At 36.8% G+C, this 19,626-nt stretch overlaps 1 protein-coding gene across 1 annotated transcript in view; it reads left to right on the forward strand.

Annotated features, from left to right (window-relative positions):
* Window positions 1-19,626, forward strand: part of LOC147236591 (protocadherin-15-like) — a 159,808-nt gene that overhangs the window by 81,550 nt on the left and 58,632 nt on the right. Inside the window, exons 15-21 of the mRNA XM_086171289.1 lie at window positions 87-280; window positions 1,393-1,525; window positions 1,789-1,868; window positions 6,159-6,252; window positions 11,161-11,289; window positions 16,904-17,209; window positions 18,349-18,579. Coding sequence (XP_086027415.1) covers window positions 87-280; window positions 1,393-1,525; window positions 1,789-1,868; window positions 6,159-6,252; window positions 11,161-11,289; window positions 16,904-17,209; window positions 18,349-18,579 — 1,167 coding nt within the window. The remainder of the gene's footprint in view (window positions 1-86; window positions 281-1,392; window positions 1,526-1,788; window positions 1,869-6,158; window positions 6,253-11,160; window positions 11,290-16,903; window positions 17,210-18,348; window positions 18,580-19,626) is intronic.

Below are 19,626 nucleotides of genomic sequence, written 5' to 3' on the forward strand. Positions count from 1 at the left end.
CCTTTCCTGTTTGATATGACTGCTTTCATGATTCCATTACATACTTGTATATGTAAATGTCGGAAATGTTTTCTTTTCCCTTCTAGTTAACAGCAGCAGATGCTGATGAGGGAGTGAATGGTCTTGTTACCTACGAAATACTTGCTGGATCCCAGGGAGATTTCATTATCAGTAATCGCACAGGGCGCATTACGGTGGCACCTGGTGTCACTTTAACTGTTGGGAGATCCTATGCACTGACTGTCAAGGCCTCTGACAATGCACCAGAGACTCAGAGAAGGTAATTTTTCATTTAGGTTTGTTAGGTGGGTGTTTCTTTTTTTGGTGTACCACTACATGCATCACTTTACAGCTTTTGTCTGATTTACTGTGCTCTTGAGTCACAATTATAAAGACATATGTGACATGCTTTTTTGAATGGAGGATTTAGTTATTATTTTTTCCCAGCGTACCTCGTAACTCATATTTTTTTGGGTGACATATCTGTTATTTTGATTTATTTTTATTTAACCTTTATTCAACCTGGATATTAGTCAGCAAGATTAAATTTCTCTTCAACAGAGTGTCCTGGCTAAGGCAAGGCAACAGCTCAATCCACAAGCGAATTATATCAGTAGCAACATCAAAACATATCTCAATCACCACACCTAAGGAATAAATAGACAGTAAAATAGAGAATGGTATAAATGTTCAACAAATGCAAGCTTAATAACTTTAAATCCAGTTAAAACCAGTGAAAATATCTACAACTGGAAGTTTATGCCTATAAATCCTTTAGCAGCCCTTTAAAAATGTGCAGTGAGACTAGCTCCTTGAGTTATCGATTGCTTTCTTTTCATTACATTCATGTTTTTTTTATTAATTGATTGATTAATTACAATTTTCATATTGCTGTGTCACAGATCTCGGAATTTTGTATAAACCAGTATAAATTACTGGTTTGGAGCTACTAGCAAGTTTGTTTTAACAACAAAAAATTATATAGGTTCCCAGTATGGCAAGATAACATGTGCAGCATACAGATATGCATTTTTTCATAATTTCTACAGTTCATTACACACAAGTCTAATACAGATATAATTTAGGCATTAAAACTGCACCGGAGTAAATCCTGACTTCATCAGAGTTTTTATTGTCATGTAATGAACCACTCAGCTTGACGGAGCTGTCTTGTTTTGCCTTAATGTTTTGTGTTCATTTTCAGGCATCATTGTCGGATTGTTTTATGTATTTCAGGCTGGGCTTTGTCATATTTATCTTCCCTAATTCATAAAAGCGAGATTTACTAAAATAAGACAGTAATGCAGCAAATCAGATAATGTCTTTACAATTTCTCTGAAAACATGAAATGCAGTCAATGAGCTAATGTTTTCTTTTTTCTTCTTTTCCTAGGAGCTCCATCACAACCATCTATATTGAAGTTTTGCCACCAAATAACCAGAGCCCCCCTCGTTTCCCTCTTCTCAGCTACAGCCTTGAAGTCAGTGAGGCCATGAGGGTAGGAGCTATCTTGCTCAATCTGCAGGTGAGTCACAATCCTCAGATCATATTCACGCACCCCCCCTGTGAACCATTTATTGTTTTCCCATTCAGTTATTTCTCTGCTAAAGTCTAATGGATTAAGTAATACTTAAAATTAAATGATAAACATTGGCTCATATCAAACAAATTTTGTTATAATACTACCAAAGCACTCATCTTTGTTTTGTTATTGCACAGCTCTCCTATCTGCTCATATTCAGCTTGACCAATACTTTACGACTATCAAGCCTTCTTTTTTGTCCCCAGGCCACAGACAGAGAAAATGACCCAATCACATACCTTATTGTGAGTGGGGATTTGCAAAAGGTCTTCAACCTCTCTAAAACGTAAGTAAATAGAAGAGTGTTTGAATGAAGGTGACATCAACCAAGGATTTTTTTATATATTTTTGAAAAATAAAGTATCTTTAATCTAAAATTATCTATTTATTTATTTCTTCAAATGAAAGAATGGGGGGGCAGTAAAAGGACATTATACTCAAACTTCCTACAAAGCCTTTAAATAAAGTAAAAATAAGAAACATTAGTACATAAATATATTGGGGTGATATAGTAATCTTGAAATGAAACTGAATGATAAGTCATTAAAGTTTGCATAATAACAAAAGTGTGCACTGGCTGGTATTTGGTTCTACCCAAATACTATTAACTGTTTATCTCTTTCTGTTAATCTTTGAGATTCCTCTGTCAATAAACAGAGTTTTTATTAACTTCAGAAAAGCTCAATAATATGTACTATATTATGCACCTCGATTCATTTTAAATGATTGAAAATAGCCGCTGTAATCCTTTAGGTACTTTCTTTAAGAAGCGACAACAAAGAAATCAAATGAAAAGGAAGCTGGCTCAACAGGCCAATTATAAATGTTTGGACTCAAAAGCACTACCTTGAATTCCAATATTTCCCAAGAATAAATTGACAGATATTTGTATTACTTTGGCAAACTCTTTTCTCTGCTACTTAAAATCAACATTTATACTTTGACATCTTGGTTTAAATGGAACCCCTACACCAAAACAAACGAAATTGGAAACAAACATTATAGAGGCTCTTTATCCATGGCTTAAATGAGGAATTAGTATCTAAATTGGTAGCTATGAATAGAGACATTAGGAGAGCCCAGAAATATGGGCTCTCACCAGACTCATTTGCCACTCATTCAAAGTTTATTTTCTTTTAAGTATGAGATGTATTGTAGCATTTGTTCATTCCAGTGCTGCTGTTGTAAGAAGGGAATGTGCAATTTGGCTGCAGCTTAATGGACAACAAATACAACATTTGCAGAGAAGATTAATTCTGAAAATTAGTGAGTTTATCATGAAAGCGTCCTCTTTGTCCATGAAAGTAACACTCTTAAAACTCCTAAAGAGTATTGACTGGTGAATGCCTATGTTTTCTTTAAATGTAAATATTAAATGAGCACCATCCCTAATAATTAAAGAAATAGATCTCAGCAGGATATGCCTCTCATTTTCAATTTTTCACTTTTTCTAACATTGTCAATAAATCTGTTTGTGTTTGTAAGTGCATGGCTTAATAGTTTTAATATTCTTTATCTGATGTATTGTTTATTTCATAGAAGCTAAAACAAAATGGGATTTTAAGCTTAAAGAATATTTTCCCTCACTATATTATTTCTTTGTAGAGCTGAAAATAATATTGCACCACAAGGTCTTGGTAATTTAGATACCGCAAGAAGGTGCCGATATAACACACGGCAAATTAAAAATGATTAACTAGTTTAGTTGATAAGCATGCAGCATACTATATGGAGTGCTTCTTCTCAATCTCATTTTTCAACCCTTCAGGATTCCATGATTCAGTGGAGAGATTTTGCATTACTGCATGTTTGGATTCAGAGTACATATGGGGCCGGTTCAGTCCCGCTATGATGAGTAATGAGCTCTCTGGTCCATAACTCCTTCTAAATGGGACAAGTTCCCCTAAGCGAGATGGAAATGCTTGATACCCTTACTATTACAGTCATGAGCTAGCCACCCCACTAATATGTTGCACTGAGTGCCATGCACCAGACAGCTTCACAGAACATTCAGCATATCGTGGTTCTCAAGCTCATACTTAAAGGAAACAATCTTCAGAATAATGTAATGAGAGCAAAGTTAGTAACACTTATTCTCAGAAAAATGTCTCAGTCTTGTCTGTTGGTGTTGGTTTCATACAAAATTTAATTTTGGTCAAATATTGAATGGGTTGAAATCAATGAGAAATATGTAATACTAAAATGTACAAATATAATTTTGGCATTGCAAAGCAGTTTCTCTTCAGAGCCAGACTCCCCCTCTGACTCGTGACTCGGTAAAAAGCAGCAAGTGTAAGAGGTTATTTGACCCTGTTTTAATAAGAAGCCCTGTTCATAAATCTCTTGCCCAGTGCGCTGTCTGACACCAGCTTCCCCAGGCTTATTGGCAACAGCTGATATTGTATGTTATGAGAACCAACTTCTCCAGAATGCCATAGATTTGTCACCTAGAATACCATTTTTTGCTGTCACAGTCTCATATTTTATCCTGCTGTTGAATCTTTTGAATAAAGGAATTGACTAGTTTGCATTTGATAAAAACATTTTGAAGGAGGTGGTTCCGTTGGAATTCAGCATTTCATAACACCAAGAACTAGACTAAGCGTCAATAATAATTTGGCATATGCTGCTTTCAATGACAGATGATAGCGGCCAATACATTTTTTTTTCCACTCCATGATTGTAGCACGCACGTGTGACAGTTGGTCTTTTCTGCATGGACTGCAACTAATAACTAGAGATAGTCACCTGTGACTTATCATGTGATATGTCTATCAACTTTCCAATACTGATGAGATTTACCCTGTAGCAATGGAAGTTGATCAGCAATGACGTGGATTTGGATTTATTAAAGCTATCTGGGGACAACTATAAAAATAAAAAAATTCATTAGCGCCGAAGTCCACCAGTTATACTCTTCCTATATAAAAAAGCTTTTGGGAAGAGGACAGAGATAGGGCTCGTCACACTGGAGTCTTCATCAAGCAGACTACACTGCTCGCAGTTAACATTTTAACAAGAATCACTTCTGCCAAGAGAAAATCCCCACTTCCTTGAGAAACTGCAGTTTCCAAAGTGACAGGAGTTCATTCTGCATGAGTTGAGCTGAGGTTGGTGCTCTGACTTGGCAATAGCTCACATGGAAGCAAAATAATACTCTGGTAAATGAGATAATACAATGTCCGAACGTGTCAGAGGGGAAATATTTGTGCTTGTTTGTGTGTGCGTGTGTGTGTGTATAACTGTGTTAAACATTGTTTTTTCAAACACCAACAACACTTACAAAATGTGAGCAGAATAAAATATCAGCTGTTTTTGTCATCTGGATGGATGGCTACCATTGTCAGTCTGGATGGTGCGGTTAACAAAATGCAGTGACAACATCTTTTCATTTGTGGTGGCAGGCAGGTTGCTATCAAAAATGATCAGTGAACCTCTCAGACCTAGCAACAGAAGTGCAGTCAAGCAGTACAACTCTAGTAAGGAATAAACTCCACAGGATGAGAAAATGTCATTCGTCATTCTAATCTTTGTCACACACCATCAGGAGTATCATCATTATAACCATAATGATGATGCCTTCTACTACATTATCCTTTTCATTTATCTTCATGTCCAATACTTCCTGGCTCAGTGGTTCGCAGTAGAGAGGCTTCTCTGTTTGTTTGTTTTCTTTTGTTTTTTTTCCCCACTTACCTTAAAACAGTTGCAATAAATGGATCCCTCTCTGTGGTCTTTGTATAATTGTCTTTGCACTTTTACAAAACCAGATGTGCTTGAAGTTTTTGATTTTTTGTGTTTGTGCTTAATTTCAAATCCCTAGTTTGAGCGTAGTGACAGGAGTAGAGGTATCAGTCAGGTTCTGCTTGGGCTTTTTGTTCATAGGAGCTTTAAATTACACATTTGAAGGAGGAGGTGACAGTAGGAAGTTGCAATGGTCATTAATCTCAGTGCGCTTTCAGATACATTTATGTTTCCTTCCATTTGTGGCCCTGGCATTCCTCTCCTGAGTGATGCTTTGGAAGTGGGGTGTGCATACTGTGCTTGTGTGTTAGTGTGTGTCTCAGATGTCTTGTGTGACTGTGTGTGCAAACAAAGATAATTCTGCATTCTGCTTGGGAATGCATCCACATTTTGTGTTTGCGGTGCCAACGTGCCAAATTATACCTTGTGAACGAGCAGGAAGGCTGCTGTGTCTGCTGGAGTCTTTGGAAAGAAAACATGAATCTTTCTCTCTGTACTCAAGTCCATATACTTTGGGAGCAGAAGGCAGGCTACACAGAAAGAAAGACAAAGCACAAGTATTTAAAAGTCTACCTGCTTTTCCGCCTAAACTAAACCTCATCCATCAATGACCATGTTTTACAAATCTCGCTGATCTTGAGAGAAAATAAAATCTGAGAAATCACTGTTTTCATTCATTCTTTGCCAGATCCCAACTGACGTATTGAAAATATTATCCAACTGTCTTTAGGTGGCACAAATAAAATGTGTTTCCTTTGTTTCAAAGGAGTTGCATCCCATTGGTATTCATTGAATACCTGCATATGCTCATTCCTGACTCCTCTCTCTCCAGGATTGGCCTACTACTTCTGGAAAAACCTCTGGACAGAGAGACCATCGATCGATACCATCTGATAGTCACAGCATCTGATGGCCACCCTGGAGGGGTGAGGCACAACCTTTGCTTATTTTAAACAAATTAGACCCAAACAGGATCTTGGCTCATTAGATGAAGAGTTTGACTTACTTAACCCTAATTGGTTTGGCAAATCATATACTGCATTTTTAACTCTGTGATTGATTTTTGTTTTATATATGATAAAACCAATGTTGTTTTGATTGCTATTCCTGTAATAAATCAGCCTAATTGTTTTTCAAATTAGTATAAATCTTCTGGATTTGGGGATTAAGTGATTGCCTTTAGGTGCCCAAAGTTCAAGGTCCTCCTCACTACAATATAAATCTTTGCAAAGGATCTAAGAAACATCTCAGGAGAGTGAATAATCACTTGGACTCAATGATAATATTTGCCCATTCTTTGCGGTCATGGTCGTTTTATTGTAATGTATTAATGAAATAAAACAAAGATGGGAAATTAATGGCAGAGAGAGAAAGAATTAAGGTCGCTATCGGAGTGCAGTATTTCTGAGTTGGTCTGTAAAACCTCTCACCACAGGGAGACCGTGTACACCTGTAGACAACATTCAATAAAATTGAACAGCAGTAAGAGTAGCAAAAAAATTGACCACACTGATCTCAGTATGAAGCTTTGGGGGAGAAAGAAACGCTTTGTACTGCTCACTGAATAAAATAAACACCAAGGAAACTATAGGGCTCTGACTATGACCAGATTTTTGATTACAATGCTGGCCTGTTGAGCCATTACAGAGTTACAAAGTACCTATGGCTGTATCACTGTGCTAGCCAGTAGAAGCCTGTCTCATTTACTGACATAAAAAAAGATTTTGGTGGAATCCACCGGTAAATCTAGTTTTGAGTGTCCCAAACACAGCAGTTTTCAAAAGGTAACTGTTACACTGCATGTACCACTTTGATATATTGAGTTCTCTTCTCTATTATATCTTCAAAACTGCCCATCTCTGATTATGTAGAGTATCACGTGTGATACAAGCGCATGGAACATTATCCACATCATTGGATCAAAATCTCTCTGCTCTGTGAGCACAAAGCTCATCACATTCCCTACTGCATCAAACACAGAAACCATTTGTGAGACATGCATGGTGTGTGCACAGTTTGTGCACAATACATGATCAGTTGACCATATGTGAAGCTATCCATTAGGCACATGGATGGTATCACGAGTTTAATATTATCAGCAGAGTGAAACATCAGAGTAAGAACAGATGGAGACCGGATACAGTGCTCTGACCATTTATTTAATACATTCGTATCCTGAGTTTAACACAATGTAGGAGGCAATCAGTTCCTTTCTTAATGCACTTGAAATTTCCCTGTATTTCTATATGAGCAATGTGCATTACATGAAACATCCAAGTCCATCCCTGCAACACTTAAACCAAAATAGACTTACTTGTTAATCTCATACACTGTTCTATGGAAATATAGTTTTCCACTTGCTTTGTACAACTATAATTTATGCCTTATTCATGCAAAGCCATGTTTGTTAGAGGATTAGGGGTTGGAAATGTGAAATTGTCATATAAGTTGATGAAAAGTAAATGACGCCTCATGCTTTCATAACAATTTATATTGAAATTTGTGGGAAAAAGTTATTTATAGTGATATATAATATTACCATCCTTGCTTTGATTAGAACTACAAACTGATTTTTTTAGGGGAGAGTATGTTGCCCAGGGTTAATGTTGTAATCAATAGGGTAATATAGATACTTTAGATAATAGAGTATTCTACATGGAAGTGTCAAAATGCAAAATAGTACTCAAGCAATTTAGTAAAGCACTTGCATTAAGCAGGATGAGTCAGTAGAAATGTGGGAAAATGGTCAAATAGGAGGAAGAGAAGCCAAGAGAGCCTGTCTTCTTTTTTCTGTGTTGTTTTTTGGAGCACTCTGAAAACTGCAAATTCTACAATTTGTGTATTTACCAATTGTCTATTTACCATAGCAGACCCATTTAGTCATAAAGAATAGTCTACTTATTTGATCTTTAACCTGCACTTTATCTGTATTCACGTTATTATAGAACAGCTAACTTAAACAAATGATACTGCACACTGTTATTATTATAAGAACATTTATTGTAACTGACCATTGAAAAATCCAATTCAGCTTGGGTGTTTTTGTTTTAATTGGCAAAGTAATTCTAATGTTTAAGTGTAATTTCAAAATTGATTTGTTGTTAATTTGGGCTGCGGAGTGTTAAAAATTCTCAGGGCTGTCTTCAGAAACAAGACACCTATAATTAAATGCAGATTTGAGACACCACATCATAATCAGAGCCATGTTTGAGAATCATACAGACCATCTTAATTTAATTCGATGTCAGCTTGTTTGGTTGAGTTCTCTTCAATGTTAAAATGTGTTTTAATTTTCAAAACATCAAATGTTAGATAATTACCATTAGGTATCACAGAAGTGATGATGATTGCGCCTTCACACCTGAATATCATGTGCAATATCTGGAGCCCCCTTTCCTCTGTCATACAGCCCCTCAAGAGGGAAAATTTCTGTATTTGTGAACGTTCAAGCAGTGTAGATTGACACATTAAGTGACAAGGGACACCCACATTACTAGGGTCAAGGAGAAAAAAGAAACGGATAAAAAACAACCTGAAATAAGAACATGAGATTGGGGCTCACTTTAGAAATGAATCCATAACCTGGAGAGAGTGTCTCAGGTGGGGGGATAAATAATTGCATGTTTCATGTAAACTAAATTTCACTGCTAAGAAGGATTGCTGTCACAACAGGAGGGAAGTTAAGGGAGATCTTGTGAAAGGTGCAAGAAAGTAATGCAGCAAACTTCAGTCGTATAGTTACTTGAGAAGAAGAACTGAGGATTCGATAAGCTCAAGCAAACTTGGGTAAAACTGAAATTCTGGCAAAGTATGCTGTGTACACACATCATGTTTTCTTTCATAGTGGTATTTTTAATAGAGTGTAGTTCATTTTGTATAATTGTGTTAAACATTGAGGTACTTATATTTTCAGTCACATACGGCTTCTGATAATTTTGTTTGGCCAATTTTGAATTTGTTTTGTGAAAAACCCAAATGCAAATAGCTCATCTTGTGAATCTGTATAAAATGATAGGGGTGTAGTACATGACTAACAACCAGATCGTACCACTTTATGCAACACAGCTGCTGAAATTGGGGTTCTCACTTGAAATGCTGAACTTCATTAACTGCCCCTGTAAGTCTCAGACAGTAAGGTAAAGATACCAAGGAGCCCCTTTCTCTTTTTTATTTAATAAATGCAGCTCGTTAAAAAGATTTGGCCATATAGATAGTGGTTTTTGGCTTGGAGCAGACATGCCCGGATGGAGACATTAATTGCCTTCAGGTGTTCTGCAGTATAAAAACCCTGATCCTGTTCCTACACATGGTACCACAGATGGTAAGATATGCTTCTATCTTAGTTTGAGTAGCGAAAGTGCAAAAGAGGCATAAAGTGTGAGTTATTTCAGCATGGATATCCATGTTCCTCCATGAAAGTAGTGATTATGCATATCTCAGAAGTTGGAACAAAGCAAACAATAGTGAATGGAGTCCCAGGGGACGTTGAGATGAAGGTAACATTAACTGGATCATTTCCTTTGTGACATGTGCCGCTGAATGTCTCATCTGCCAGAGCAACTTCAAACAGTTATCTTGAGGAATCTATTTTTTGTTCTTCCATGGGCCAACTCCTCCCTTATATTCCCCTCCCTTTCCCTTGACATACACCATTTACTGTGTTATTTCCATGCATCCATGTTCCAATATTTGACAGTCATTTGTGCTTGAGGTACAGACAAAAATCTGAATTAAATCCATAAAATCAAAATAATATAAACAATAAAACCATTCATCTATGCTAGTTCACCATAAATTTAACCTGACATTCGTTAGGATTACTTTTTTCTAATGAAAATGTAAATTTTATGAGATACCGGGATAATATGCACATGTAATATGATAGCTAATTGAGAAAGGTGTACTTCTGTTATCATGTCTGTATATAGCGTTTATATAACAGCATAGTTATTAAGTCTTTGGAAAGGTATACAGAAAAAGCAGCCATTAGTTTGTTTTACTTTGACATTTTACTGTTATTCTTTTTAAATGCAATTTTTTAGTTTATTGTCCTTAAGTTATTGTCCTTTGAAGAAAATGGAACAGCTGACATTGTTGTTCCAAAAGATGCTGTAAAGCTGTTGTATTAATTGAGGTCTCTTCTTAATCTTTGTTACATTTTTCATATATTGGTCTTTCGAGAACATTAGTTGGATTTGCAGTGTTTGTCCAATCCATATGTTTTATTAAAATAATCTTGAGATACGTTTTCTGCAGTAAAATATTCCACCAGAACAAAACATTTCATTCTCAATTTTGAAATGTTCAGTATTGTTAAATATATCATCAATTTAGAATCAAATGGACATAGTAAATTGCATCTTTAGTGTTTACAAGTTATGAAAAATGTATAGAATTGATTTTCTTTAAATAAGGCTATTTGATGATTGCAGCAATATTGACTGAGAGACTTGCTATGTTTGTTTGCTGAGAAATGTGAATGCTAAGCCATTGGTTATAGTTTGAAACTTATTGATGACCACATGTTCAATTAAACAGGACTGCTACCATATTAAGACTTACATTTTTGGTGTAACATTAAAATTTGTGAATATTGAAACATTCAGAATGTTTACACCAATTATTTCATAGGTAAAGACAAACTGTGTGTTCGCTTTTCAAAATAAGAGGGCATGAAATATACAACTGTTTTCACTGTGATATCAGATTTTTCAATGTTAATGTTGAGCTTTGTTTGTTTATTTATGCACACTATTTTTTTTTTCACTCTATTTCCCAGCATGATGTAATATTTAATAACCTTAATTACTTTTTGTTTTTTTTGTGTTCCCCAGACATCCACCGCAACAGTCAACATTGTTGTGACTGATGTCAATGATAATGACCCAGAGTTCGACTTAAGCATCACAACTAATTTTACTGTCCAGGAAGAGGAAGTCAATCTGTTTGTGGGACAAGTCAAGGTTAGTGCAGTAACAGTTCCTGTAAATGAGTTGTGCTGGTATTTATCTGTTGTTGTTTTTTTATGAGTACATCAATGAAGTGTGGAAACGAAGTTGGTCTTAATGACATGCTGTATCTGCAAAGGTGTGGAAGTGCCAAAGGGAGGTGATGGTAGAGTTTCTGACCAAATCGTTCAATGGAATCTTGGGGAGAGGATGCCTCACTCCCTATATAAGGGAGATGTGCAGTATTGTGGCAACTAAAGTTAAGAATAAAGTTGATGAGCCATACCATGAAGTTATAGGAAAGAGTTGTAGAGGCTAGAACAAGGGCAGAGGTAAGCATTTGATAGCAGCAGTATGATTTCATACCAATAAATAATACTACAGAAGCAGTTTTAGCCTTGAGAATGTTGAAAGAGAAGTACAGAGAAAGTGAGAGGGAGCTACATTGTATTTTTGTATCTAAAAAAAATGCATATGAAAGGATGCAGAGAGCAGAACAGTGGTGCTCTATGAGGATGTCTGGAGTGTCAGAGAAGAATGATAAACTTGTAGAGGACATGTATAAGAGCTGTAAGACAGTGGTGAGGTGTGCCGAGCTGTAGATGAGGAGTTCAAGGTGGAGGTGGGACTACAGCATAGATCAGCTCTGAGCTGCTTCTTGTTTGCTCCTTTGATGGACAGGCTGATAGACACAGTTAGATAGGAATCTCCATGGACTATGATGTTTGCAGATAACATTGACATTGCGATCTGTGGTGAGAGCAGGGAGTAGCGGGGGGAAAATCTCGAGGGGTGGAAGTATGCCCTGGAAAGGAGAAGAATGAAGATTAGCTGCAGCAAGACAGAATACATGTGAATGAATGCACATGAGTTGAAAGGTGAGGCTACAGGGAGGGGATATTAAGAAGGTCAAGGATCTTTAGTTCCTTGAATCAACAGTGGAGAGCAATAGAGAGTGGAATGGAAGTCAAGAAACCTGTGTAAGTATGTTGGAATGGGTGGAATAAAGTGTCTGAGGTACTATGCCATAGAAGAGCTACAGGTTGCAGGAATTAGGGTCCTGAGGTTCCTTTTTGGGAGTGACCAGGATGGATAGGATCAGGAATGAGTCCATCAGAGGAACAGCACATGTTAGATGTTTTGGAGAGAAGGTCAGAGAAGCCAGACTGAAATGCTTCAGTCATGTACAGAGGAGGGATGGTGAATATATTGGTAGATGGATGCTGGAATTGGAGCTGCCAGGCAGGAGGTCTAGGGGAAGACCAAATAGAAGATTCCTGGATGTAGTGAGAGAGGATATGAAGTTAGTTGGTGTGAAAGAGCAGGATACAGAGAATAGGGTTAGATGGAAGAGGTTGATTCGCTGTGGCGGCCCCTGAAGGGAAAAGCCAAAAGGAGGAGAAGAATTTGACATATTTCAAGGTTATTGAGTACAAAAGATTTTCTGAAGCACAGAGATGAGGGTGTGCACTTTGAACAACTACCTGCCAAAAGGCTGGTGGTTGTTTTGTTGGTTTATCAAAATCAGAGTCATAATGTAAAACCAAAAGTGGTGTCCAGGATGATCAGGTTTAAAAGGGATAGAGTACTGAAACAATGGTGTTGAGATGATGATGATGGTGTAATCAGCCAGAATGAAAGGAAAGTGGTACAATACAGTGGTGAGACTATTGATGCTGGCTGGTTTAGACTGTAACATTGAAGAAGGCGATTGCTAGAGCTGGAAGTAGCAGAGATGAAAATGTTCACTGTCATTTTGGGAGTTGGGAGGAAGGATTGGATCATGAATGAGTCCACCAGAGACAGCACATGTTAGATGTTTTACAGACAAAGTCAGAGAGGCCAGACTGAGATGGTTTGATACATGTACAGAGGAGGGATAGTGAATATATTGATAGAGGGATGCTGAGGTTAGAACTGCCAGACAGGAGGCCTAGAGGAAGACAGAAGAGAAGATTTATGGCTGCAGTGAAGAGGACATGAAATTAGTGTTGTAAGAGGAGAGGATGCAGGGGATTGGGTTAGAGGAAGGCAGATGACTTGCTGATGGGAGCAGCCAAAAAGAAAAGAACAATTAATGAATACATCAATGTTTGAACCTCTCTTTGTGAGCTGACTCAATCACCTTCTGTTGTTTCTCTCATGTAACCCCATGTTGTGATGAAATGGGCATTTCTGAAAAAAGAGTGACTTTGTATGACAGGAAGATATTGTACAGTTGAGTGGATTGGATCTGATTCCCCAAGCAGCCCGACGTCCCTAATTCCTGTTGTAGATTAATTGACTTCAGTAATTGCTTTTCACCTGATTAAACATGAATTAATTAAAGGAAAGGAGTCTTATATGATTATGCATCTGTAGCTACTAAATGCATGAGATAATTATATTTTATATTTTTAGTGCCTTTATTTGTCTAATACAAATCCCCTGTCCTGTTATGAATACAAAGTAAACACATTTTATTCAAACTTACTACTTTTTGAAATTTCAAGGTGATAACAGTTTTTTTTTATTATTTATTTATTTAATTTTTATGGCATCTTCTTCAGAATTATTCAATGAGTAAGTATCATAACAAATGGATGCAAACACTTTTATTGTTAAAGGTCATATTAACAGACATTGATAAGGAAATCGTTGGACAAAGTGAATACCTGTGCTATCTGTCCTGTTCGTTCAACATTTTTCGCAAAAATAACTTCACATTTATTCTACTTTAGTTACTATATCATTCATCTTTTGTCTGAACTTCTACATTTGCCAGCCATAATAGAAAAAAAATCATTGTCTTTTAATATTAGCAATCATTACGTTCATTTAAAAGGATGATTATGGATTGAGTTTCTAGTTGCCAATGGACACAGAACAATTGGAGCAGTTTGAAATATAATGATAAAGTATTAAAAAAATACTTCTTCCCGTAAAGAGTAAAGCTTCCCTGCTATTCCAGACAATAGGAGACAGTAGGTGAAATGGAAATTGGCTCACTATACCATTTTCCCTCTCCGTCCTGCTTCTAGAGGGTTTCTCTTTTGGTACAGCATCATCTTGAGTTGAAGCTGCACCTCTCTGACTGGAATGAAAAGTACACTTAATAAGTACTTAGCTGAACATGATCTTGCTCTCAATGCATATATTCACATAGATTACTGCTAAGCTCAGAACTCATCAGGAAGGGCTTTTTTTCCACTCAAAATTGTTGTCTGATTTTAGTTCCTAAGAGACAAGATATGGTTTTAAATAATATAAAAGGAAATCAACATATAATCTATTAAAAATAACAAGAATATTTGTTTTGCTTTTTTTTTTTTTTTTTGTCAGAAATTGTTTAACTCGTAGTTTCTAACCTTTGTACTTGCTACAAGCTGGTCATGCAATACAGGTTGAATGACTTTTATTTTCACTTAATGGCTTGAGGGATGAATACACGAAGTGAAACCTTGTAGATCTCATAGATATTGAGGGAGATGATATCCAGAGATTAATGTATTTAAATGACATTGTAGCTGCAAATTAGATTAAAGGTAGATTTATTTACCATTTTACAGCAAATCACCTCCTATTCAGTTTTATTTTATTTCCTCCCAGCAGTCTGTTTATTGTGTTTCTCTAGATGCTCATTTGTGGGTTTGATTCAGAAAACCCAATGGAGAAGATATGGGATTTGCGGGATTTCCTCCATGGGAGGTTGTGTGCAAATATCACTGCAGTAATAAGATCACTATATAGGTGAACGGTAATAGATAAATACGATCATGAACATATAAAGACAGTTAATGACCAACAATGCAAATCTATTAAATTACATATCTGCAATCAGGTGAGGTCAGGTACCTTTAGAATGGGACTGTGGTCAAACCTTCAGTCAATCCACCTATACTGAATATACCAGCATTTTAAATGCAAATTATTATCCTGGCTATATCGGAACTTGCTTGTAGAACTCATGGTGTCATTCAAATTGATTTTCAAATATTTAGATTAAAGACAGATTATGATTATCACATCTGACAGCATCGCTGTCTGTGCTAATAGTCATTTATTATGTGTCTGACAAATCTGAGCCATACAAGCATTTTCTGTTTGCTCATAGCAGGGAATCATAATCTCAGCATCATGATCACCCGAGGACAAATTGATTAGCGTTTGTGCCAGCTGCATTATGAAAGCATCATTTACGCTAGTTGATTAGTGGAAAGGCTGCTGAACATAATATAATGTTTTGTTTTGTTTTGTTATGTTTTGTTTTAAGCCTGCTTGCATTTGCTGCTTATAACTTGCTCTACACAATTATCTCACCTTTGTTGTATTTTTCTCCTTTTTTGAGAGAAAAGCAGTTGTTTTGGCAAGTGTTACATATATATATTACTGCAGGAAATGTACGGTGTAATGTACTTTTTTGCAGAAGCTTAAAGCTGGGGTCCTTTGAACTCCATTGAAAAATCTTTCCACGAAGAGCAAATTAGGGCAGGGTTTAACACAAAATCCCCTTCCCTCTTCACCTTCACCTCATAGTTTTTCTCCTAATCTTCCTTAATTACCCCTGCCTTTTGTGAACAAAAATGTTACCCCCTGTTTCTGTCCCATTAACTTGTTTCCCTGACTTCAAAAAATAATAAATATTACCAGCCAACCCCAAGAGTCTGAACACACACACAGGGTTAAACGCTGGAAGCCGCAATAATAAACTGCCATATCCACAAGGGAATTAAAATATGTGCATCTTTCAAGCTTCTTATTGCTGTAAATACATACGGTATGTATAATTTGACCCTTTATTTGAAGAAATCTATGGCTGATATCAAAGGGAGATTGAGAATTCAAAGATGTCTTTTTTTTTAAGGAAGTTGTCTTTGCATTATAAAAGAGATTTTTTTTTTTGTCCTTCTGAACCAATAAATCATGTCTGTGAGAAAGACTCAAATCTGAAAAAAGGGACATTAGGCTGAGATATATGAGTTGTTTCAGCTTTATTGCAGTACTGCAGCTTATACGGGATTGGGCTCTGAGCCTCCGTAAATAGACAGGCGTTAAAAAAAGCAAAGCTCTAATGGATCATGTAATGGATAACATCAAACACAAAACAGCTGCCTTATGCCTTAAGGGACATGCCTTCTTCATCTCAGTTTTATATTTTGTTATTCATATTTTGCAGATTGGTGAATAATTCCTGCTGTCAGCATCCACTGTTATACAGAATGAAAATTGATCATTTTTTATAAAGCAAGTTTTTCATATACTGCAGCATCAGCAGGCAAAAGTGATGACTTTCTTGACCTAATTTAATTTTTGTTTCATTTTGGTTTTAACTATTGTCATTAAACATATTGCTTTTGTTCATGTCTATCCTCCTGGTGAATTATCAGACAAATAAACTAGTGCAATAAATTGCAGTGAAGGCTTTAAAAAAACTTAATATGTCAGCAATGCATTGGTAGTATTCAATACAGTTGTTAGAGTAGTTGTTACAGTTGGAGAAATCAAGCAAAACATGTGCCAACCTGTTTTTTTTCTTTATTTGTATTTATGTACCTACTTGTGTAGCTCTCAGTATTGCATTTCTCATATATTGTTAATTTATCTTTACCGCTCCCTGAACAAAGACTTTGATTATGTTCTGTCTCCCTAGGCCACAGACCCAGATACAGGGGCTAGCGGTGAGGTGCGCTACCGGATCTTGAATCACCCTGACTTGTTCCTAATCAGTGATAATGGCAGTATCTACACAAGGGTCCCACTTGATCGAGAGCTTAAAAATCAATATGAATTGATAGTAGAGGCCTCAGATGGAGCGGCAGACCCTCGTCGGACAACCTTGACTCTCTCAGTCCAGGTCATGGACATCAATGACAACAGCCCGCAGTTTGCTCAGGAAACATACATAGTGAACGTTCCTGAGAACAGCCCTGTTGGAACAGTTATTTTAGAACTAAGTGTAAGTATTAACGTGTGTGTTGTTTGGTTTTCTTCTTTTGTCTCTTGAAAATTTGAAGAAAAAAATAATCTTATTATTCTTAAACCATTTTGGCTTATCTTTTACCCTTGAAGCAGATGTTGCATGACCATGATGTTATCATTTTAGTATGAAGTGCAGGCAATTTTGTGTTTCAAGTGCCACATACTTCGAGGTGAAAGCATTTACACAAACTGAGACTTACAAGGAATTAAGCACACAGCAGAGAAACAGAAGAAGACACAAAGCTGGATTTTTCAAGACATTACTAGGGTTTAAGACACACTGATGCAATGTTCCACACATTCTAGAAAACTTTTTTCAACTTAGGGAAAACTGTCATTGGATAGATTTAGGACTGTCAAATGCACAATTTTCCCCGAAGTTAAGTATATGGATGCAGAGCAAAGGAGCTATGAGTAATTGCTGCCAGGTTGTCACTGACAATTCCTAAAGAGGTGTGAGGGGTGAAAAGTATGCAGTGAGGTTGAAGAATGTGAGTGACACTCACAATGTGACACCCTCAAGTTCTAAGACAATGGCACCTAAAGTGTACACAATTGAAGGTAGCTGGCAAGACACCTGCAAAAGAAGTTGGTAGGTCACTGACTGTAAGAAAAGGAGGTGGCAGATTTTGTTGGACTTGAATAGGTGATTTTGCATTGGAATGGAATTAATTCGAACTTACATATCAGAGAATAAGTCATGTCATAGACGGGAAATCCACACAATTACATGCAAATTAGCATCATTATGCTTTCCATTTCTATATTCCATTCCACTTAATGTACATTGAGTTTATACTGTCTGTGTATGTGTGTGCGTGTGTGTGTGTGTGTGTGTGTGTGTGTGTGTGTGTTTATTTAAGTATATTTATCGAAATGTGTGTGTACGTGTGTGTGTATATATGTGTTTTCTGACTAAGTTAGATAAGAATTAATTCAACATTAGTTCAATATGAATATATTTATCATATAAAGTCAATATATCGTATAACACTGGAATAATAGATTCATATATTGTCCTCAGTCTTTGTGCTTATATGTTTTCTGTTACATTTAAAATATTGTATGATGTGGTTTGTATTTTCTTTCATACTAACCATTTTCCCCTACTTACAGGCAGTAGACGCAGACCTCTTCTCCAATGTCACATATAAAATCAGGACTGAATCAGCTAAGCAGTTGTTTTCTCTGAACCCCATCACTGGAAAGTTAGCTGTGCTGGAAACCCTGGACTTTGAGGACCTGGCAGCTATGGGAATGGGGGCCTCTTTCACTTTCCAGGTGGAAGCTGTCGACCAAGGAGGGCTCATGCCCCCAGGGCAAGCTACAGTCACGGTCCGCATCACGGTAAGAACCGCTGAACATTTAGTTCCCATAACTTCTCAGTGGTCTTGTCCTTTTTCCATCTATCATCATTGTCTCTAGGGAGGTATAGCAACAGCAGTGAATAAATATACTATGTGGCTGGCTTTTAGTTGAGCTTTACTGTTGTAATCATCTGCCTGAGAAACAGTTCAGCTAAACAGTACCTCAGTTCAACCTGCAGTGTTGTTTTGCCATTCAATTCAAAACTGAATATTTCCTTTTTAATGCTGTGCTGGGTCAACTTGGTTTCATTATAGCTCTGCTGAATAAAGAAAGTTGATAGACATTTGTCTCTTTGGGGCATCAAGTCTCATTCTAGATGTGAATGATTCACTACCTTTTTGATGCCAGTTATGTTAGGTGTTGCAGGAAGTTCCTTTTCCAACTGTTCAGGAGATTAACAGCAGAATGTGTATGAAGGGGATTAGATACCTTGTGTCATGACACTAGTCATGTGATTATGTAAATGGGTTTGCATACTGGCTGTGAGTATCATCTCAATGTGTATTTGCTTTAAAATGGGTCATTGCACGCTGGCGTCTGCCTCAAGAGTTTGTAGAATGCATTTCCACATTCTACTGAATTCCAGAATAGACATAAATGTATTCAAGGACACCCCCCACATGGACTGACATCATGTAGAGTAAGTTTGTCCTTCAATAAGGGCAAGCTTTGTTGCACTGATCATGCTGTGACCTCGGACCTCTGTTTGATTGAATAAGACGGTGCATTGCCAATGATATCAAACCAGTGTTTGCTATTTGAAAGAGCAGGCACGAATTACAGTAAGGTTAATGGATTCATGTAGACTTGTCTGTAACAAGAGAGGAATAAGATTCTACTTCCTTTCTCAAATTACATCTCCAGAGGGTTATTTGAGGGTTGCTTGTTTGATTTCCACATGTATTGTTTTGCTGTTGTCTCGTTTGTTGAATACCTTGCATTGATGGATAGGGTATCCTGTGTGTCTTAGTCTTCAAATGAGCTGTTTGCTAAAGTCTTGCACTTCAAAAATGTTTGATGGAAACA

The sequence above is a fragment of the Fistularia commersonii genome, chromosome 2 (assembly GCF_037954325.1).
Source record: "Fistularia commersonii isolate RoL2024-O1a breed Wild chromosome 2, RoL_Fcom_v1.0, whole genome shotgun sequence".
NCBI classification, from domain to species: domain Eukaryota; kingdom Metazoa; phylum Chordata; class Actinopteri; order Syngnathiformes; family Fistulariidae; genus Fistularia; species Fistularia commersonii.